General features: G+C 36.2%; 1 protein-coding gene across 2 annotated transcripts; it reads right to left on the bottom strand.

Moving 5' to 3' along the window:
• Positions 1–1,075: 1,075 nt before the first annotated feature.
• Positions 1,076–11,438, bottom strand: LOC104117970 (signal peptide peptidase-like 5). Of its 2 annotated transcripts, none has more exons than XM_070185664.1 (14): positions 11,145–11,438; positions 9,905–10,063; positions 8,626–8,737; positions 8,405–8,524; positions 7,064–7,187; positions 6,165–6,336; positions 4,304–4,338; positions 4,054–4,210; positions 3,771–3,824; positions 3,569–3,661; positions 2,716–2,858; positions 2,365–2,435; positions 1,555–1,638; positions 1,076–1,479 (listed from the first exon to the last, which is right to left on the bottom strand). In XM_070185664.1, the coding sequence occupies exons 1-14, from the start codon at positions 11,277–11,279 to the stop codon at positions 1,361–1,363; spliced, it is 1,578 nt and encodes a 525-aa protein (XP_070041765.1). In that variant the 5' UTR covers positions 11,280–11,438; the 3' UTR covers positions 1,076–1,360. The 2 variants fall into 2 exon arrangements, with proteins under 2 accessions (XP_070041765.1, XP_070041764.1); XM_070185663.1 differs by having other exon boundaries at positions 6,165–6,325; positions 7,053–7,187.
• Between the last annotated feature and the right edge of the window lie 12,624 nt (positions 11,439–24,062).

Here is a 24,062-nt window from a genome sequence, read left to right on the forward strand (position 1 = left end):
GGCAAGACTTTTCCAACACTTTCAATAATGGCTCGAGATATCCTTGCTATTCAAGCATCATCAGTAACATCGGAGAGTGCTTTTAACGCGACAAGATTTCAAATCGGAGAGCATAGACATTCAATAGCGGAGGACAGCCTAGAGATTTCCGTATTATTCAGAGATTGGATTAATTCAGAAAGAAGAAATCTTGGTTTTGAAAAATCATAGGGAAGAAGAAGAAGAATACAATGAGATACTTAGCACTTGGAGCGATGACGACATGGAACTCATGGAACATCAATCAACATTGTCAATTCCAAAACAATGTCCGAGAGAAATTATAGATAAGTTACAACGAAGTTATATAGGAGCTTACAAATATTAGTATGATAATTTGTAATTGGCTACTAAGAGGCCTAGTTCAAACAGAACTCTTCCTAGAAGGTGGCTGCTTAGATTAGGTGCTCTTCAAAAGAATTGTATTTGTACGTGAGATTTCTCTATTAATAAAATAAAAGGCTCTAAGCGTTGAATTTTTTTTATGAATTGTCTTACACTCTTATTTAGTTACTTAATGGCTTGAAATTATATTAAATAAATTATAACTCTATTATAAATTTATAATTACTAGAATATTTCATTACAAGTCTTTTGTTTTAATATTTTATAATTCTTTACTTAGTTTCCTAATTTCCGTTTAATTTTTAAGTTTATTAAATAAGTCAAAAAACTAGTTGTTGCAAACTTTTAAAACTTAGTCATTGTCAAAAGAATAGCCGTTGCCAAACTCAATGCTTAAATAATTTTATTTTTAAAACGGAACTCAAGGCCAGTGAACCCGTCCCGTCCCATCTCGTTTGTTAGCGGGACGGGATGGCCCTACCGTCCGTCCCGTTTGTTAGCGGGGCGGGATAAGCCTACCGTTTCGTCCCGTTTGTCCTGTTCCGTTTCATCCCGTCCCACCACCGTGCCGGCTAAATGTCGTCCCGTCCCGTTAATTTTGTCCCGTCCCGTTGGACAGCCATAGTATAACCAAAAAAGCCATTTGCATATGAAAGGAAAACATCTAATACTAAAAGAAAATGGATCTTAATTACAAGAAAAGGGGAATTCTTTACTATTGAAAGTATTTGAATGAGTTACAACATTCTCCCTGTTCTGTGATTATTGTGATGTTACATAACAATCAAGGTAAAGCTGTACTGAAATTGGATGTTAAACAATCAAAGGGATGAATGGTTATACATAAAAAGGCAAGAAAGAAAGGCATTCCTCTTGAAAATTTTCAAATTCTATATATCAACAGCTTTTACCAAATGGCTTGTGCTTGTCACCTTTATATTCTTCTTGCCCATGCAATAAACTTTCGAAAGCTCTATCAAGCGCTTCCAAGACGCGCGCTTCCCAGACGTTCTTCAGCCATTTGTTTTGATTCATCGCTATCGTTCCAAAGGTCTTTCAATTCGCCTCTCACCAAACCCAGTACCACACATGTTCCTAGAGAATAAAGGTTTTGAAAACGATGAAAAACTTAACATCAACTTTAACTAAGTGGTCATTAGTTTGCCATACCTAGTGTGCATGGCACGAGATACAGGAGAGCGGGTTGACCATGTCCGTCCATTAAATACAAGCCCAAGTAAGTCAAGCAAAGACCTGCACGGATTTTAGATTGATTAAGGTGAGGAATGAATGAAATGCAGCATTAGAAAATTTACAAGAATCAAGAAGGAAACAAAGTAAGAATGACAAATCATCAATATCGATTTACCTGTAAAAAAATAGAATTAATATACGAGGCACACAAACAATTTATGTGCAGACTAATAAGCAGAAGAAACATTGTTGTATTACAATAGTTGGAGGTTAGAGGCATTGAATGAAATAATTGTACGTTGGAGTGAGAATCTAAAGACGATCTGCATTATGGGAGCCGAACTCGGTAAAGAGAGACTTCTTTTTCTGAGTTTCGGTTATGTGCAGATTTCATTTTTTTGGATAACCTTGGTGTCCGGGACAGCATGCGTGCACCTCGATTAATTCTACCTGGTACTTGCTACCTCCCACTAGCACAGATACTGGGTAACTCTGTCCATTATGTTGAATACGTTTTTATCAGAGTATGTGCTTTTAAGTCTTAATTGTCATTTATACACAAATGAAAATCCACTCTGTTCAATGTGTCTCGGCAAATTTTCGGATAGACATGTGGGTCTTTTGATCTTTTCAAGGTTTTTATGGTCTCAAGCAACTAAGAGCAGCAGTAATGCATTACCAGAAGCAGATCTGGATTAACAAAATAAGAGCAGGTAAAAGCAGAAAGGACCAGAAAAACAAAAAATAAATAAAATAAAAAAGAAGAAAGAAAAGCGAAGTACCCACCGGTCCCATAACCAATCATCAGCCAAAGGAAGTATCCTTTTAGTACTCCCTTCCTTCTAGCTTCGTCAAATCTGCAAAAGAAGATTGAGGAGATCAACAAGAGGTCCGATTGTTTATGTTCTGGAAATGGGATAATTCATTAATTAAGAAGTCAAAACTGAATCGCCATCATTCTGTAGGAAAAAATGAGTGAATTTTGAAAAATAGCAGCTAAGCCATTACAATTTATATAGTCAATAATAGCCGTGGACTTGAAAACATCTCTGCAACAATTATCGTTGCAAGACTACTGAAGAGCTTATATTTCCTTTTAATAATTATCGTTGTAAGATGACTGAAGAGCAAAAATACCTGTACGTAAAGCAAATTAGCAAACCAGGGAAGAGAATATCCCCAAAGCCAAGCATATCAAAGCCATTATAAGGATCTGTTACTTTAGGAACTCTCAGAAGCATCGGGATTGATTCTCCACCAGCTTTCTTACCTTTAGCAACCTACAACAGGGGCCAAACCCGCCAACACAAAAACTTAATGACAGATACTGAAGAGCTAAACTATGTTCTGGTATGAAGTGCATGACAAAATTCGTGTTTCGATATAACCACACCATCCAATCCAGCTTAATAAAGAAAGCACCACCAATTAACCAATCAAAATAAAATTCAATTAACATATACCAAAAAGAAAAACAAAAGCAAATTTTAAACCATTAAAAGATAAAACATACATGTGTGCACATTTAAAATCACACAAGTGCATCTAATATGTTTTAAACAATCTGGATCAGCTTAATAAAAATAATCACCTAGTTCTGTGCAAATCAATAAAAAACTTTTGTTTCATTTTGTGAAATTTCCACAATCCACGTCAATCAGTTAAATACTCAAAGAGCCTCAAAAGAAGTTAAACGTATACTGCTACTTTGCACACATGCATGTTACATATGCTAAGCAATGACTAATTATAGATTAATTTTAGATTCTAAAATATACTATTTCTCAAAACTAAGAAAAATATAATTTTAGATTAATTTAACTTTTCTTCATTTTCTCATCCAAATCTTATCTCAAACCAACTCATGATATGATTTGAACACTTTCCGAACCAATATATCACTCAAGACATCCCCCAAAAAGGTCTGCGACACAGATAAGTTATATGCATCAGCGGTAGAGACTGAAACTGTAGCTAAAGAGAAACTTACTGAAATCATAACACTATCATGGAATATAGTAGGAGATAGGAAAACCCAGAAGATGTCATAGACAAATGCGCAACACAGAAGCACTGTAGCGACCTAAAAAGAGAAAGGAATGACACAAATGAGAAGTACATTAGTAAACATAGGTAAAGAAAAACAAGAAATACTGTTTTCACTAGTGAGTTTATAGAAGCTATCAACACACCTTTATATTAGGCAACTGAGCCAACTGCAGAACAGTGATCATCAAAGCAATTCCCTGGCAAAAATAAAGTTCTCTTTTATTTTAAACAGTTTTCAGCTGGTGTAAATATCTAGAAGAGTGAGACTTGGTGATATGGATGCATTAAACTCTATTATCCTAGAAATCATATAGCAGATTTAAGGAGATCACTCAACGAATAACACAAATAAATATCCAACTGCAAAGGTCTATCACACAAACGACAACATGAAATAGTTTAGGAAGAAATTATAGATTAGCTTACAAGAATGTCTTGACCAATCCAAGAGTATGATTCTTTCCTGTTTACTGCCCAGAAGATGGCGAACGCCACACAAAGTACTAGGACAACTAGAGACAGAATAGTGACCTCCCCAAGAAGCGGCAAATTCAGTGTTTTCTTTCCACAACCTCTACATTTGCTGCTTAAAAGATTGTAGGAAGCATAGTTGAAGATCTAATCAGAAATTCTACACATAAATATGACACAGACATCATGGGTCAATAGAGAATACCTTAGTATGAGCGACACTATGCAGTTATGCAGTCCCTGAGAAGGAAACAATTAAAGAATAAAAGTTCAACAAGCAGAAAAAAATGCTGACCAAGAGCAAACAAGATTAAGTTTTGCTCAGCCAAAAACGTAGAATGTGCATATGATCATGATATAATTGCATATGTTGCACAAATCAAGCGTCAAAATCAAATGTATGCTAATAATTTGAAAGTGAATGAGTAGTCAGAAAATAGGTAACCCAACCTCCCAAGCACCATAGATATGGACTTGAGCACGTCAACTAAGAAAAAGTGAAAGCTAACTAAAGCATTTGGATCTGTAAGTTCACATATTACAATTACATCTATAAGCAGATGGAAAGGTTAACCTTTCAGAAGATTATGACAGGCACAATTATCATGGAAAAATGCTTGTATCACACAAAACGTTGGATAAATTTACCGTTCCTAAGATCTCAAGTGGAAAGCATAGATAACTTAAGGTCTTTGATGCAACCAGAAAATTAAGCCTAAATACACCTAATCAGCCCCAGCACTCCCTTGACTTTGTGGTTAAGAAAGCATAGCTCCATGACAATGTAACCAACAATGATCTCCTACCATAAGATAACATGAAAGTGAAAGTATAAACCAGGGATACTAGGCACAAATGAGGTGTTTTGAATAAATACAACTCCAAAGCTACTAATTCACTTTTCATGCCCAAAAAGAAAACTGGCCTGGTGATTGAAGAGCACCTTATAGAGGAAAATTCAACAATTTAAGCAACCAGGTCACAGAAATGCATGAATTTCGCATATCAAGAAACGTTTAACATTTGTAGTACGATTCAAGAGTCCAGCGATTGATTTGAACCATTAAACTGATAAGGGCATTTAATTGTAACTATTTTAACCTTGTAACCTGGCACAAGTGAATAGAAAATGCAATCCACTCATCTGAAATGCCTCTTTTTCAGTAATGTGTGAACCATGTAAATCTCCATGGAAATTGGGTGGGCCTACGTAGGATGTTGTCCCAGTGTGTTGTGCCAAAATGTGAGGACTTTCGCGTCTTTGCACTACTACAATATGGAAAAGAGAGCAAAAACTGGACAGTAACCCTTTAATGGTCACTTTGGACCTTTTGGTTGGAAACATTAGAAAAACCTTTTTAAGGAGAGGAATACCTTTAGTAAATTCAAGTCTAGTTCTATCCCCAAGCTCTACCTTTGATGTCCGGGAAGCAATGTTCACTAGTGAAGACTCGGGACTTCCTTAGATATGCTCAAACAATTGCTTCGTAGGATCTACTTTTGTTAATCCTTACGGTATATGATTGTACACATCATACAGGACTAGCACTCCCTGTCCCAGAAATCTCTTTGAATATTTTTATCAAGGTTCTAAGGCCGGGGAGTGGGAGCATGACAAAATATTTGTCCACTTGAACGCTCGATTTGACCAGCTATGAAACAGTTACTACCAAAGCACAAAGTCGTATCATTTCCCTGATTATTTTGTAGGTAGAGAACTAGATTAACAGGAAAAACTTCTATATGCACTGAAAATATTGCAAGGAGGAATATTATAGTTCAGTAACATAATAATTCATAGATCCATCATAGTATAAGTTATTAGGCATTGACAAACACATTCTTATAAAAATCTTTAGAACTTCAAGTTTATCTTCCATTTTCTTTGCGTAACATTCGAACAGATGCATGATATCATTATCTTGCTCATCTGTAAGATACTAAATGCATGGCCCCAGACTATCAACTAATTCAACAGTTTTAAAAAAAAAATGAGATGGTTTTATCAGACCAAATTGTATTGGCTTAGAGGAAAGTCAAGATGGAGAAAGACCGAACTTGAATACCTCAATTCCACCGATACAGAAAAGTATTATCAGCAGCCAGACAAACCACGTCGACATGAAAAAGTAAAGTAGCACCAGAAATGTGGATGCTGAGATGACAAACCCAATAGCAGTCCATGCAGTAATGTGCAGAATTTCACTGTCATCATCCTCCTTGGCTGCTACATCATCATCCTGTAACGAAAGCATACCAATTTTTTAAGACATTACAGACAAGGCATCAGTAGGTGTTATCCAAATTTGACACACACTACAAGTAGGAAAACTAAAGGAGACATGTTCACAGTATGCTCATAACACATAAATATAGAGCATACGTCAAATTCAGTTATAGATGCATGTGTGTGTTTGCGCGCGCATCAACTGAGGTTATATATGAATCTTCGGTTCCATTCCGCTCTATTCAGGTATATTTCATTCCAATACTAAATAATTTGTATATTAACACAAATGAGGAGTTCTCCAAACTATATTTGGAAAAGCAACGATCAGAAACAAAAATATCCACAGAGCAAGTATGTATCAAGAATGAATTATTTGGAAAAGCAAATGGCAGAGTAGTGAAAAAATTACACAGAACATATCAACCTTGGTCAACTCATATGTATGTCAACTTTCTGCGCAGCTCTTCTGATGCAAGTAGCTAAATTTTTAAAGACCAACAACTATAACCTAATTGTGTAACCCAAAATCCAACAGCCAGGGTAATCTAAATAACTAGATCAACTTCAAGATTCAGTAATGGCAATTTTATCAAAGTAGCCGCAGACAAAAGCAAAGATGGGATTGCTGCTAACTGAATTTAATAGAATGTTAGAAGCTTAGCATGTCAAATGTGAAGAAGAGCTTCTCATTTTGTGTGTGTGTGTATTTGTTTTTTTAGTTCACAGTCATCACTTTCCTTAGATTGAGTAAATCTTTTCCAAAGAGCTGCACAGATAATTGTTCCAACAGCCATCAACCATATGAACGACACCGAGTAGTCCACAATAGGGCGATCTGGCGAATATAACAGCAGCTCCACTGGATTAAGTAAAAGAAACACACATATCATAAGTATTCCAAGTGAAATAAAACAAACAAGAAATAAAAAGATTAGCAAAAAGATATATAAAAAGCCATTTACTCTAGTCAACACAGCTTAGCAATCATTCCTTAATGGTAGTTATTAAACTCATCAAGCCAGTGCAACCCTTTCTTTTTAGCAAGAATCAAGCCAGTATAACCTTTGAGAGTCATACACTCAACCTCTTTTTTTTATATATATATATTAATATGAAAGTCATATACTCAATCTCTGTTGTAGCTGTTAGCATCCAATACAGATTGTGTATAAGTTGTAGTCTCCTTATAATAGTCTTGGACAATTCATACATCTTGAGAGAGCTTTTGAGTGTTGGAATTAGGCCCAATGTCCTTTCTAACATGCTATTAGAGTTGGACTCATCCCAATGTCAGGCCAACCATATTATGTTACACCCCAGTCCCCACTCCAGATGTCAACCATGGGCTTCTGGGGGAGGGGATGTTGGAAGTTTCACATCAGTTAAAACTATGAGTTATAGACATCCCTTTCGAGCTAGCTTTTAGGTGTTTATAGACATCACATCCATTTCCCTGGTGGTAATTGTTCTTTCCTGGAACATGCCCTGAATCTACTCAATACATTAACAGAATGTGAAATGTCAAGATGAGCGTAAACCATCTTATACATGATACTCATCTCTTCATCTGTTAACTGACATGTCTGGAGATACATGAAACGTGCAGCAATGTATGGTTATAAGTTGTGCATTGTTCATGTTGAAACGCTGAAAAAACTTCTTGATATAGGCATGTTGACCTCTATCCCATAAACTTTCATCTCAAACTCATCGCGTAACTGCTTTTTCAAAGTATTAACCTGTGACATGCTTTTGCAACGAATGTACATCACCCGTACACAACAATTAATTGACTATCATCTAAAAGCTTTCAATAATACGCATAACTTTCATATGATTTCCTATGGAATACACCAATAATCTATGCAACAATGATCTCTTGGTTGCACCAAAAGTTAACAAGAAAGATATGGGATTATATTTTCATACTTATCGCAAAAACTGTATAATATGTAATACGAGAAACGTGCATTTCATCATAAGCTACTCAACCTCTTAACAATCAAATTTAGAATCCAAAGAAAAGCTAATCCTTGACAAAATATTTAAGCAATATAGATGACGCCAGGGCTTTACCTCTCTTTCCTGCAGCTATGTATTTATCAATAATGTTTCCCCCATCATTTGAAATTGAAACGACGGGAACGGTTACATTAGATACGGTAGAATTGTTGGGACACGCAATCTCCAGAGGACCTAAATAATGCAGGAAGTGGTGTCATTCAGAAAGAGATGAGAGGAAACATAACTAAATAGATCTTGAGACCTAAGATGACAAAGTGAGTCAGGGTTACAACCTCCTTCAGTATTTATTAGCACAACCCCTGATGCACCTCCTGCTTGGGCAACCGTAGCCTTGATTAGAAAATCGCATTCACCGCGACGAGCTAGTGCAATAGAGCCTGATAACTAGAACAATTGATATCTCTGCATTATTTAATGTAAAACTAACACTACAACTATTTTTTCGTTTTCGTAGGACAATGCCAAAACTATTTTTTGCAACAGCCAAACTGAAATGAAAAATTAGACTTCTTTGGTATTTCAAAGTAAAAACAGTTTGTAACAAACATTATAGATTACAAATGAGCCAACGTAGTTATACTTAATTTCTGACAGATCTTAGTGGTAACCCTTTCAGGTTATTTTATAACTGAAACTCTTCCACACTAGTATGTGATTCAATTTCTGCACAATCTAGGAGTCTATATCCATCGTTGTTTTCATGATAGGAAAGTTCTTGTTTATAGGAACTAAAAATTTAATCTTATCCTTTCGAAAGTAATATTTGAACTCAAAAGAATTGGTGGAGTTTGAGGGCTTCTTCAAATCTTAAAATCTATGCTCTAAACACAAAAAGGGTACTTTTCGTCCACAAACACCACTAGTATATGTATCTCTAAAACCAACACAAGCTCAATGAAAGAAAAAGCAAAGACAATTGCAACTTTAGAAGACTCACAAATTGTTAGTAAGGGAAATTTCTGCAATTGGACCATTATATGATTACTTTTAGCAAAGAGTACCTTTTGGATTTTCACACTTGAAACTTACTCTTTAAGTTTTTCATATGCTGAAATAAGTTGTTTTATGCAGACTCTAGAAGCTTGATTTTAGTTAACTACCTGATGCTTAAATGCATGCTTAACCTATAGACGTTGTCACCTAAGTTTATGTATTGCATGTAAAACAAACTTTGTTGTCACCTAAGTTTATGTATCGCATGTAAAAGAAAAAGTTTCTTTAGGCAATTTGTTGCTCTTAAGGTAGGACTTCTATCATTCTCCAATATTCTCAAATCAGCAAATGACGGGTGCAAGATCATCAACAAAGATCAAAGAAACAAAATTGGGCAGTCAAAGAACTACGACTATTATTTAAGCAAGCATCACCTTGGACTATCAAAATTGGGAACTAAGCTCCCGCTATGAGCGGGAGCTTAGTGCACCGGGCTGCCCTTTAAGCAGCACCTGAACGGGAGCTTAGTGCACCGGGCTGCCCTTTAAGCAGCACCTTGGACTATATTTCCGGTATCCACCTAAAAGTAAAGGTGTGTAAGGAATGTGGGGTAAATACCTTAGTGGAGGAAGCAGAACAGCTATTCGACGGTTGAGTATAAACAGCAGGCAATCTGGGGGCATGTTTAGTATCAGTGGGTAATACAGATCCAAATGACGCACTCAAGCCAACTATTGAATCTTTCTCAGCACCATTAACCCACAACTTCACCAGAATCTTTGAAAAAAAGGAAGAAAAAGAATTAAATACAATAACATCAGTAAGTTTCCATATGTGCTGAACATAACTAAAACAGAGAATACTTCTAGACCAACTAAAAAATGGACCAAACCAATCTTATCTATGTTGTTAAATTCCATCTCTTCGAGATATGATCAGATTGCAGTTTTCTTAATTCCTGAATAAATCTTTATACAGTAACATCCAAAAAACACACACCAGAACCTCAGAATTATTACATTATTTAATTAAGCCCCAAGGCTTAGCTCAAGTATCAAAAGTTGAGGGACTTGTGACTTAGGTCACGGGCTCACAGGTTCGAGCATTGCATCATAAGGAACTAAGCTTGGTATTTAAGAGGAGAAAGAGAGGCGGGCCCATTATCTCCGAGTTTCGAAGTCCACAGTTGGTCCTGAGGGTTGGCTCCAGATGAATTTCTAAATCATCAAAAATATTTAATTTCAGAATCAAATGTCACTTGTTGCTGTCACATGATTAGGAGGTCACGGGTTCGAGCTGTGGAAGCAGCCTGTTATAGAAATGCAAGGTAAGGCTGCGTACAATAGTTTCTTGTGGTCCGGCCCTTCCCCGAATCACGCGCATAGCAGGAGCTTAATGCATCGGGCTGCCCTTTTTAATCAAATGTCACTTGTGGGATTATATTGTTGTTGTTGTAGAATCAAATCCCTCCAAATTCATTAACCCAAAGGCAAAGCCTCCTCACCCATTCAAAAATCATCTCATTACAACACCACAAAAAAAGTTCTTAACTTTAGAAACCCCACAAAAGAAAATAATAAAATTCATAACCCCATCATAATTTTCCACATAATTACTACCCAAGATAAACAAAATGAAGGTTAAGTTATCCTAATATGTTCTTGCCAATACTCATCATGAGCTAACTTTTTGGAGTTGTTAGGCTCAGCATCCATTTTTATTAATGAAAACCATAAAATGAAATTAAAAATAATACAAAGACATGACATTTTCCACAAAATTACCACCCAAAAACCAAACCCACAATTCTTTTTGCTCTAAAAATAACATATGCAAAACGAGTTTGGAAATAATTTACCATATTGATATCATTGCTGCAGGAGCTATGGACATTGGTAGTAGGGGCAGCATGTCCTGCTATTATTGATGATGATAAAATCAGAACGAAAAGGCTCATTTGTCCATAATTGAAATGCAATGAAGAAACTGCCATAATTTAATTTCCCCCCTTTTTTCCTTCCTTTATTTATTTTTTGTTCCTATAATATATCTGGTGATATATTCTTCTTCGCCTATTTCTGCATTGATGAAAAATTTTTGAGGGGGAAGGAAGGAAGAAGGGATCACGTTGGCACGTTTTGACGTTTACGGTTTTAACGTTAATAAAAGGAAACGAATTTTATTCAGTATCCAACGGTGATACAGAGGGGCATTACTGTAAATTGGTAAATGATTTTGATTGCAAACACGATTGCGCTGTGTAATGCAGTGGCGTTCAAAACCGAACCGAAACCGAAGCTTAATGGTTTATTGGTATCGGGTTAACGGTTTAACGGACGGGGAACGGATTGAAATATTTTTATTAACGGCTTATCGGTTTGGGGGCGGATTATTCAATTTTCTTAACGGATAATCCGTTAACCCGTTAAGAATATATATATATATATATATATATATATATATATATATATAAAATATTAAATATCAAAAACCCTTCCACTTCTTCCAGTACTCAATCTCTAAGTTCTAACTTCTAACGCCTAATTCCTAAATAATCAGAACCGTTACGTACTATGCATCAGAATATCCCAGGCTTGGCTTAGCTTAGCTTATTCTCCCACCCTACAACAAGATTGTTTAAGATGTTGTCTATGGTTCACCTCTGCTTTTGTTTTTTTAAAACTAATGCATGTTGTCTATGTTTAATAGAAGAACAACAGTGTTGTGCCACAACTCTTTTCACTCTACAACACATGACACACTACATCATTCTTATGTAGGCGTTAACAGACATGTATGTCTGGACTCAATGTGTAATTTCCTATTCTAAATTTGTATGCTAGGCGGTCAACAAACAATTAATGAATGCCATATAGATTGAATTAGGCCGATAAACCGCCCAATAACCGCCCGATAAGAGCTAAACCGTTACCAATCCGCCCGATATCTTATCGGATGGCTAGCGGATTAATACATTTAAAAGCCGATAACCGTTAAGCCAAACTGTTAAGAGTAATTAACCGCTCAATCCGCCCAATAAGCAGTCCTAGTGTAATCGCGTTAGTTAATTACGTTTTACTAGTGTTAGGGTAGCTAAGACGTACGCGTTTTGTGCGTGTACCCATATTAATTGATACATAATTTTATAAAATTACGTAAAACATATTTAAAAATGTATTTGAATTATAAAATAAAAACTTTAAAAAGTATAAGCTTGAAAATAATGAATCACATTTAGCTAGCACTATAACATAAAATCATATCCTACAAAAGTTCTTAGAAGTTATACCGTGATTCTCAAGATTTCCCGTGGGAATATCTTATAAAAGTTATAAGTATTTCTATGAGAAAAGCAAAAGGTCACAAAAAAAAAAAATATCACAAATTTTCAAAGATTTATCAAATAACACAAATTAAAAAAAAAATTCTTAGTCTTTTAGTGATTCAGGAATATAGTATTGACTATATAAAATTTAAAAATGACTAATATTATTGAGTTAATAGTTTAAGACAAATAAATTAATATATAAAAAATATAGGGAACTGTCATTGGAATATATGCAACAACAATAATAACAACATACACGGTGTAATCCCGCACAGTGGGCAATAATGGAATGTATGCGGAAAAGGAAAAAAATAAATGACAATTAATATGTCATCTTCCAAGGTTTCATCCTTACTGCTTCAAGTCTCGCTCTTTTGTCTAGTTTCTTTTACCGTCATATTATTCTTATGAAAATAAATTTATGTAGTTTAAGAGTTTTGTCAACTTAATATTTTTACTTATTTGATGAATTTGGAGTATAACTGAATTGAGTTTTTTGTTAATAATTAATTTAAGAACTTAATTATTTATTCTCAACATTAAAAAACCAATTTAATTTTTGTTGATTCATTTTTAATAGTTAATATTAAACCCTCCCAAGTGTAAAATATTTTTCCGTAACATGGAAAAAATAAAATTACATTACTCAATAAAAATTAAATTTTTAATGGATCTTAAATTACCAAATGTTACGTTGCTCATATATGTGGCTAAAGTGAACTTTTTTATAAATTTGCAGCGATGGTGTTTGGATATTTTCCAAACGTGATAAAGGATGTTCCCAACTGACATATGACATGGTTGAAGAATTTGTATATAGTAGTAATGACATTAAGCTAGCGATTATTGTTGAACTGACATGTATCACTTCCGCTTCTATGTTATCTAAGGATTTATCTTGTTCAAAAAAATTAACATAGTTACTAAATTAGACAAAAAATAGAAAAAGAATAAAACTATGTACTACATATGTACTACAACGTGCAATATCAATGACAATTTGTTGAACGAAAGTGATGAAATACCGCATGGATCGTAATACGAATTAATTTCTAGCAAATTACCTTGGCTTCACTCGTTGAAATGTGAAAAAACGATGCCAACGAAAACAGGTCTCCTTCATATAATGGGTTTTCTACTTTGCTAGATAACTTAGTATGAATAGGAGACCTTGCATAAAAAGTAATTAACTTCATTATATAAAACTTAACATAAAGGTATTGATGAATATAAGGAAATAATAAAGTTGTCATAGGTTAAAGATATAATGTAGTTGCAAATTAGGAATCCTACATATTTAAATAAAAAAGATTTAATAACCAAAATTTAGCATAGCTAAAGAAATCAAATAAAGATTCATTGTTCATAGCCGTCTTGTCACGACCCCAAATTCCCTCCGTAGGAGGTCATGATGACATCTAGTCTATAAGACTAGGTAAGCCTATCAATACGGAATAATAATAAATATCTGAAGTAAATAAACTACAATTCAAACAATTTCAACTCCCAAAACCCGGTAGAAATAAATCACATGCTTCTAAGAATTTATTCTCAATGTCTCTATATGTCAAAGTCTAAATAAAATATAAAGAAGCAACATAAAATGATAGAAGGGGACTCCGGAGTCTGTGGACGCTGGCAGATATACCTCGAAGTCTCTGTGCGCAGGTAACTCACTGACGTCTAGGCTGGTAAAATATACCTGGATCTGCACAAAAAGATGTGCAGAAGTATAGTATGAGTACACCACAGCGGTACCCAGTAAGTGCCAAGCCTAACATCGGTAGAGTAGTGACGAGGTCAGGTGAGACCCTACTGGAATATAATAATGGCATGGTAAAATATTTATCAATATAGTAAAATAAAATGACATTGGAAATGAATCAAATAGTATGTCACATTTAATGACACCAAATAATTGCAAATAATATCTCGTGGAATCAAAACATAATTTCCTTCAACTTTATGAAAATCACAACAATTAATCGAAAGCAACTATGGCCATAAATCAATATCAACAAGGGCACTAACGAGGTACCGCCTCGTAGTCCCAAATTATAAATAATTTTACAATATCTCATTTCCTTATATCACCGCGGGAGCCTTCACAATTTATTTAAAGAAAATATTTTTTCCGAAATAGCATCCCGCGTTTTAGCCACCGTTATTACACCGCATGACTTCTAGTAGTCACCCCTACTAGCCACGCGTATCAAGCCACCCTTATCTCACCGCATGCGTTTCAACACCCAGACCTTATACCACCGCATGCTTATCAATATCACAATATATCACAATTTGCACCTCAAGTGCCCAATATTCCAATTTTCCACAAAAGAATCATCAACAATATTTTTCAATAATAAAGAGCTCACGGCTCATGCCAGAATAATCCAAAAGAAAATCTTATGAAAATATTCAAGAATAAATAACTCAGAAAAATAATATTTCAAAATTTTAATACGTTGCTTCAATATCAAAATTAAAAATGTCAAATATTTCATATTAATAATATTTAATTTAAAGAAAATCAACCTTCAAATAATGCACAGTATAAAAGAAACCAAGTTTCAATTAAACAGGTAAAACAATTAGCAGGAAAAAGGAAAACAAATTTAAAATATATATCACATATCAATGATGAAGAATATAACAAGATAAAATAATTTAATAAATGTGCAACAATGATCTACACAATTTAAAAATATAATTTTTCACACTTAGCCCGTGTACACACTCGTCATCTCATGTACACGACTTTCAACACATTTCAATAATCACATTAATATCAATTCTAGGGGAAAATTTCCCCCACACAAGGTTAGACAAGTCACTTACCTCGACTTGCTCCAATTTAATCAAATATTATGCTTTTTCCTCGATTTTCCGACTGCGATCGACTCGTATCTAGTCATAATTAATTCGATACAGTCAACAAAAATTATAGAAATCAATTTCATAAGAAAATATTACATTTTTTTCAATAAAATCCGAAAATAACTCAAAATTTGCCCGTGGGGCCCACATTTCAGAATCCGGCGAAAATTATGAAATACGAACGTCCATTCAACCACGAGTCTAACCATACCAAAATGACTAAATTCCAATAACGATTCGACCCTCAAATTCACAAATCTATCCAAGAGGGTTTTTAATTTTTTCCCAACTTAAATCACCAATTAAATGTTAAAAATAATGATGGATTCGGGTAATCTAACCAAGATTGAGTTAAGAACACTTACTCCAATGTTTTTCCTTGAAGATATATAAAAAAAAATCGCCTATGCTCAAGCTCCAAGTTGTTAAAAATGGCGAATGGGACGAAACTCTCTTGTTTTTATAACTTACGGATCTGTCCAAGCTGACCTCGATCATGGAGTCCGATCCTGGACCTCGATCATGAGAGTCCGATCTTGGACCTCGATCATGGGAGTCCGATCATGGGGAGTCTGATCATGACCCTCAACCCTGGGGCTCGATCACAGTCGTCGATCCTGGCTATCAATCATAGCTTCGATCTTTATGGCCTTCGATCACTGGCCTTGGTCATAAACCTCGATCCTGGGCCTTCGATCATGGATCTCGAGCCTACCTTCTGTCACGACCCCAAATTCCCTCCGTAGGATATCGTGATGGCACCTAATCTCTAAGACTAGGTAAGCCTATCAATGCGGAATAATAATAAATATCTGAAATAAATAAACTACAATTCAAACAATTTCAACTCCCAAAACCCGGTAGAAATAAGTCACAAGCTTCTAAGAATTTATTCTTTATGTCTCTATACATCAGAGTCTAAAGCAAATAAGGAAGACAACATAGTAAAATAGAAGGGGACTCCGGAGTCTGCGTACGCTGGCAGATATACCTCGAAGTCTCCTCGTATATCTAGTTTACTGATGCGTGGTCTAATAAGATGTACCTGGATCTGCACAAAAAGATGTGCAGAAGCGTAGTATGAGTACACCACAGCGGTACCTAGTAAGTGCCAAGCCTAACCTCGGTAGAGTAGTGACGAGGTCAGGTCAGGCCCAGCTAGAAAATAAATAATGGCATGGTAAAATGTTTAAACAATATTATAAGATAAAATGACAATGAAAATGAATCAAGTAGTATGTCACATTTAATTACATCAAATAATGGCAAATAAATACCTCGTTGAAACAAAACAGAATTCTTTTCAACTTTAAAAAATCACAACAATAATCAAAGGCAACTACGACCATAAATCAATATCAACAAGGGCACTCCCGAGGTACCGCCTCGTAGTCCCAAATCATAAATAAATTCACAATATCTCATTTCCTTATATCACCACGGGAGCCTTCACAATTTATTTAAAGAAAATATTTTTTTCCCGAAATAACATCCCGCGTTTTAGCCACCCTTATCACACTGCACGACTTCTAGTAATTCCCCTACTAGCCACGCGTATCAAGCCACCCTTATCTCACCGCATGCGTTTCAACACTCAGACCTTATACCACCGCATGCGTATCAATATCACAATATATCACAATTTGCACCTCAAGTGCTCAAATAATTTAACTTGCCAAAATAATTCAACAACAATATTTTTTCACAATAAAGAGCTCACGACTCATGCCAAAATAAATCATCAATAATAATTTGCCACAATAAAGAGCTCACGGCTCATGTCAAAATAATTCATCAATAATATTTTTCCACAATAAAGAGCTCACGGCTCATGTCAAAATAATTCAACAATACTATTCTTCCAAAATAAAGAGCTCACGGCTCCCTCACAATGAGTATAAAAATATTAAGGAGTAAATAATTTAGGAAAATAATATTTCAAAATCTTTACTACATTGCTTCAATATCAAATTTAAAAATGTCAAATACTTCATATTAATAATATTTACTTTAAAGAAAATCAACCTTCAAATAATGCACATAATAAAAGAAACCGAGTTTCAACTAAACAGGTAAAACAATTAGTAAGAAAAGATCAAACAAATTTGAAGTATATATCTCAGATCAATGATGAAGAATATAACAAGATAAAATAATTTAATAAATGCGTAACAGTGATCTACACAATTTAAAAATATAATCTTTCGCAATTTAGCCCATGTACACACTCGTCACCTCGTGCACACGACTTTCAACACATTTCAATAATCACATCAATACCAATCCTAGGGGAAATTTCCCCCATACAAGGTTAAACAAGTCACTTACCTCGACTTGCTCCAATTTAACCAAGTATTATGCTTTTTCCTCGAATTTCTGACTCCAATCGACTCGTATCTAGTCATAATTAATTCGATACAGTCAACAAAAATTATAGTAATCAATTTCATAAGAAAATATTACATTTTCATTAAAATCTAAAATTAGCTTAAAATTTACTCGTGGGCCCACATCTCGAAATCCGGCGAAACTTATAAAATCCGACAACTCATTCAATTACGAGTCCATCCATACCAATTTTACCAAAATCCGATAACAACTCGACCTCCAAATCTTAAATTTTCGTTTTTAGAAGATTTTGCAAAAATCTTGATTTCTTCCATTTAAATCCGAAATTAATGATGAATATGACAATGGATTTATGAAATATAATCACATTTGGATATAGGACACTTATCCAAGTTGAAGTCTTGAAGAAATCCTCAAAATGGCCTAAGAACCGTGCTCCAAAACTCCAAAACGAAATGAAGGAAATGACCATTTTTGGTCCTTAAGTTTCTGCCCCAAAAACACTATTCCGGTCGCTAAAAGTCCAATCTCGTCGCTAAAAGTGTCACATCTAGTCGCTAAAGGTGCACACCATGACTATTTACACCAGCAGTTGTATTTCACTAAAAAGGCTCTAACTCCATCATACGAACTCTGAATTCGACGATTCTTGTTCCTATGAGTCACAAATAAAACTATGAACCCATTCGTTTAATCGAAACTCAATTCGGAGCTCATTTACTCAATGTGATACCAATTTCGCTCGTTAAACAATTAACTCATATTTCGCGCTTAAAACTCAATCGCGACTTGATGAAATTAGACCAAACTTTCCAAATCACTCCTATAATTCATTATCAAAATGTCGAAAGTCTCAAAATCGAATTTCGATCTCTAGAACTAAAAATGGACTTTTGGATCATTACATGCTTATGTTGAAAACATCAAACTCTTCCTCGACAGCCTATAGTTTATCAATCATAACTTCTTGTACTCAACTCCAACTGCCAAACGGTTTAAAGTTCTGCAAACTAGATACAAAGTACTACAACTTTTATGTTTTTCTCATCACCCAACACCTTATAGATTGCGAGATATAAGCTCCCAAAGTCAGCCTTGTGCAGCAGAAATTTCTGGCGATGCACACTGCTGTAGCCAAAATCTGCAGTACCAGCTTCAGTCAATCGATCATAACATTTTGTATAAATGTCTGAATGATAAATGGTTTATCATTCTGGAAACTAGAATCAAAGGGCTACAACTTTCATGTTTTGATAATGTTCAGATTCCTTATAGGTTTCGAGATATAAGTTTCCAAAGTCAGCTCTGTGATTGCACCGGTTGTTGTCCAAAAATAGCTTCTGCAGCAGAAATATTCCAGCAGTTCCTTTTTGTCCGAAATCCATTCCGTTAACCTTCCAAAATCCACCGAGGCCCTCGGGACCTTAACCAAATATACCAACATGTCCCAGAATACAATATGAACTTAGTTGAGGCTTCAAACCATGCCAAACAATGCCGAAATTACGAATCGCGCATCGAATCGAATTATGAGTTTTCAAATCTTCCAACTTCTATATTTTGTGCCGAAACATATCAAATCAATTCCGATTGACCTCAAATTTTGCACACAAGTCATAAATGACATAATAGATTTATGAAAATTTTCAGAATTGGATTTCGACCCCGATATCAAAAAGTCAACCCCTCGGACAAACTTCCCAAAAAATCAACTTTCGGCATTTCAAGCCTAATTCCACTACGGACTTCCAAATAAAATTTCGATCACGCTCCTAAGTCCAAAATCACCATACGGAGCTGTTGGAATCATCAAAATTCTATTCTGGGGTCATTTGCACATAATTCGATATCCGGTCACTATTTGAACTTAAACTTTAAATTTTTCATCAAAATTCCATATCTCGGGCTAGGGATCTCGAAATTTGATTCCGGGCATACGCCTAAGTCCCAAATAACGATACGGACCTACCGAAACTGTCAAAATACTTATCCGAGTCTGTTTGCTCAAAATGTTGACCAAAGTCAACTCTGTTGAGTTTTAAAGCTCTAATTCATATTTTAATCCATTTTTCACCTGAAAACTTTTCCGAAAAATTTTACAGACTGCGCACGCAAGTTGAGGAATGATAAATAGTGCTTTAGAGGTCTTAGAACACAAAATTAACTATTAAATTTAAAGATGACATTTTGGGTCATCACATTCTTCACCTCTAAAACAAACGTTCGTTCTCGAACGGAGTTAGAAAAAGTACCTAAGCTGGTGAATAAGTGTGGATAACAGTTGTGCATATCATGCTCGGTCTCCCAAGTCACCTCTTCGACTGGATGACCCGTCCACTGAACCTTCACGGAAGCAATATTCTTTGACCTCAGCTTTCGATCCTGCCTATCCAAAATAGTCATTGGTTCCTCAACATAAGATAGATCTTTGTCCAACTGAACCGAACTGAAGTCTAACACATGAGACGGATCGCCGTGATATTTCCGAAGTATGAAAACATGGAATACCGGATGAACCCCAGAGAGACTAGGTGGTAGTGCAAGCTTGTAAGCCATCTCTCCAACTCTCTCAAGAATCTCAAATGGCCCAATATACCTAGGGCTCAACTTGCCTTTCTTCCCGAACCTCATCACAACCTTCATAGGCGAAACCCGGAGCAATACCCGCTCACCAACCATGAATGCAATATCGTGAACCTTCTGATTCGCATAACTCTTCTGTCTAGATTGGGCTGTACGAAGTCAATCCTGAATCAACTTAACCTTTTCCAAGGCATCCTGAACCAAGTCTGTACCCAATAGCGTAGCCTAGCCTCGCCCGGTTCTAACCAACCCACTGGGGACTGGCACTACCTACCATACAAGGCCTCATACGGAGCCATCTGAATGCTTGACTGACAACTGTTGTTGTAAGCAAACTACGCAAGTGGTAAGAACTAATCCCAAGCACCCCCAAAATCTATCACACACGCACGAAGCATACCCTCTAGTATTTGAATAGTGCGTTCGGACTGGCCGTCCATCTGAGGGTGAAATGTTGTACTCAACTCTACACGAGTACCTAACCCTCTATGTAAAGCCCTCCAAAACCGTGAGGTAAACTGTGTACCCCGGTCAAAGATGATGGATACCGGTACACCGTAAAGTCTGACAATCTCGCGAATATATACCTGAGCCAGCTGCTCTAAAGAGTAAGTAGTAATCACAGGAATATAATGAGCTGACTTAGTCAATCTATCCACAATCACCCAAACTGCATCGAACTTCCTCTGAGTCCTTGAGAGCCCAACAACGAAATCCATAGTGATCCTCTCCCATTTCCATTCTGGAATCACTAACTTCTGAAGCAATCCACTCTGTCGTTGATGCTCATATTTCACTTGTTGACCATTTAGACACCGAGCTACATACTCCACTATGTCTTTCTTCATCTTCCTCCACCAATAATGTTGCCTCAAGTCCTGCTACATCTTCGCAGCACCCGGATATATGGAGTACCGCGAACTGTGAGCCTCATGGAGAATCAATTCATGAAAACCATCTACATTAGGCACACATAGCCTGCCTTGCATCCGTAATACATCGTCATCTCCAATTGCGACTTCTTTGGCATCACCGTGCTGAACTGTATCCTTAAGGACAAGAAAATGGGGGTCATCATACTGACGCTCCCTGATACGATCATAAAGAGAAGACTGAGAAACCACACAAGCCAAAACTCGACTCGATTCAGAAATATCCAATCTGACAAACTGGTTGGCCAAGGCCTGAATATCCAAGGCCAAATGACTCTCTACTACCGGTAAATATGCTAAGCTGCCCAAACTCTCCACCTTACGATTCAAGGCATCGGCCACTACATTGGCCTTCCCAAGATGATAGAGAATGGTGATATCATAATCCTTAAGCAACTCCAACCATCTTCGATGCCGCAAATTAAGATCCTTCTGTTTAAACATATGTTGTAGACTTCGGTGATCGATGTAGACCTCACAATGGACACCGTACAAATAATGCCGCCAAATTCTTCAAGGCACGAACAATAGCTGCTAACTTAAGGTCGTGGACCGAATTTTTTTTTTGTTTTTTTCTTTGTACCTTTAACTGTCTAGACGCGTAGGCAATCACCCTACCGTCTTGCATCAACATCGTGCCGAGACCAATACGCGACGCGTCACAATACACAGTATAAGACCTTGAACATGTAAGTAATACCAACGTTTGTGTCGGAGTCAAAGTGATCTTGAGCTTCTGAAAGCTTAACTCACACTCGTCTGACCCTGTAAATGGGGCACCCTCTTGGATCAATTTGGTCTTAATAGTTATTCATAATCAATTACAGAATCGTCATTTAACCTCATGTTAACAAAAATATCATTGCAAACCTTCACAATACTGATAACTATATGTAAGGCATGAAGACTTCATAATTATTTACCTGAATTAACGAGTCACATTTAACGCTACCTAGGTGGGCACCTACCTCGTAGGTTAGAAATTAATAATTACAACACGAATTTGACAACTATGCACAGAGAATTTCATATAAGAATTTTCAAATAAGCCTAACAGGCATGACTCTCTATTAGTACTATAGTACAAATTTAATTTCACAAGGGAGAACTTAAACACAAGAATTTTTCTCACAAGGATCTCGTCCTTATATAAATTCCACCGCAGCTCGTAGCCCGGTTTAAACATATCAATTTATATAAAAATGTGATGATCTCGTCCTCAATTCTGAATCACAAGTAATATGCACATCGTGCCAATTGAAAATTTCTATTTTCTCCTTTTAAATAATTTCGGTTACACCAAATCACAACACATAATGAACCCCACACCGGTAGGGCATATAATTCATAATTTGCAATTAATTATTCGAAATTTACATCAAATTTACCGAAATGAGTAACAGAAAGCCACATTTAGCCTCGCAGCTCTTATTAGTGACCAACACGAAATGATAGGCGTAGTTATCTCCATAAAATCTCCCAACATGGGTAAACACATAAGTAAATTATAGAATTAAGAAGCTCACTCATAAGTGGAGCACAATAGGAAGACTCGTTTCGATATTGAAAACCGAATCAACTTAAGGAAATAATTCCTTTATATTATATCAAGGTCGTACCTGTAACGACATCAACTGATGTAGCGACCTCCGCCATACCATAAAAGAAATATATCAATGGCTGGGTCTTCACCTCTAGGACGCCTTTTACCCGTCTGTCCTCCACCCCTAACTGGTCGTGTGGATGGTGTAGTAACTGCAATGGGGCACATAGCCTGAGTGATTTAATGAAATAAGTCTCTCCCGAGTTTGGGAAAATTTTCTCCTGATGTTCCAGTATCACCGTATTCATAATAACCCCTTTGCGGGATAGGCTGCTCATATTGAGTTTGTGCCATATAACTGGAATAACCATTGTAGGAACTCATGTCGGTGGTGCATTAAAAGAACTTACTAGAGCACCCCTAGTAATCCGATGTGTGGACTGGGCTGGACGACTGCCTGAGCCAAGTGGGCGGTGTTGCATTGGCTGGTCTGCCCTCTTCATAGGCTTACCACGAACACTGGTGGAGAATTATCTCTCCCAAGGCAAATTTCTTCTTTTGTTATGCTGACTCAACACTGTTGAGCTCACCCATTTCTTAACATACTCTTTGATTCTTCTTTGGGGTAACCCTTACCCCTATTTATACACAACGATCACAAAAGTAGAGCTCCATACAGATAAATCTTGTCACGAACCACATAGTCCAGACTCTCGTCAACAAGTGTACTTACTCCGAAGCACCCCAAAATCCGCAACAGTGACGTCCACGCTGAGTAGACCTTCTATAAATTTAGAGTTGTTTCTATAACTCCTTTGGTATTGAAGTATATGATTATTAAGGAGGCGGACATACCGCAAGTCCCAACCTTATCCTCTACAAAATCTCAGGTCTTAAATATGTGTAAATTTTAGTGAACCTTTTAGTACCACATATATATATTTCAGGCCAAAACTGATATAATACATGACCCGCAATCCACCCATTGGTAGTGGACTCCCCCTACTCAGCGCGAAGTCATAGGTCACAACGTCCGATGATCCACAATAATAATCTTCACAGCTTGTATAAATCAACCAGACGCCAACGTCCGTTGCACCCCCACATGATTCACTAGGTGATCTCTCAATACGTCCGCATCTTCAATCGGAACCACACGTTGAG

This window comes from Nicotiana tomentosiformis, chromosome 9, assembly GCF_000390325.3.
Source record: "Nicotiana tomentosiformis chromosome 9, ASM39032v3, whole genome shotgun sequence".
In the NCBI taxonomy this organism is placed as follows: domain Eukaryota; kingdom Viridiplantae; phylum Streptophyta; class Magnoliopsida; order Solanales; family Solanaceae; genus Nicotiana; species Nicotiana tomentosiformis.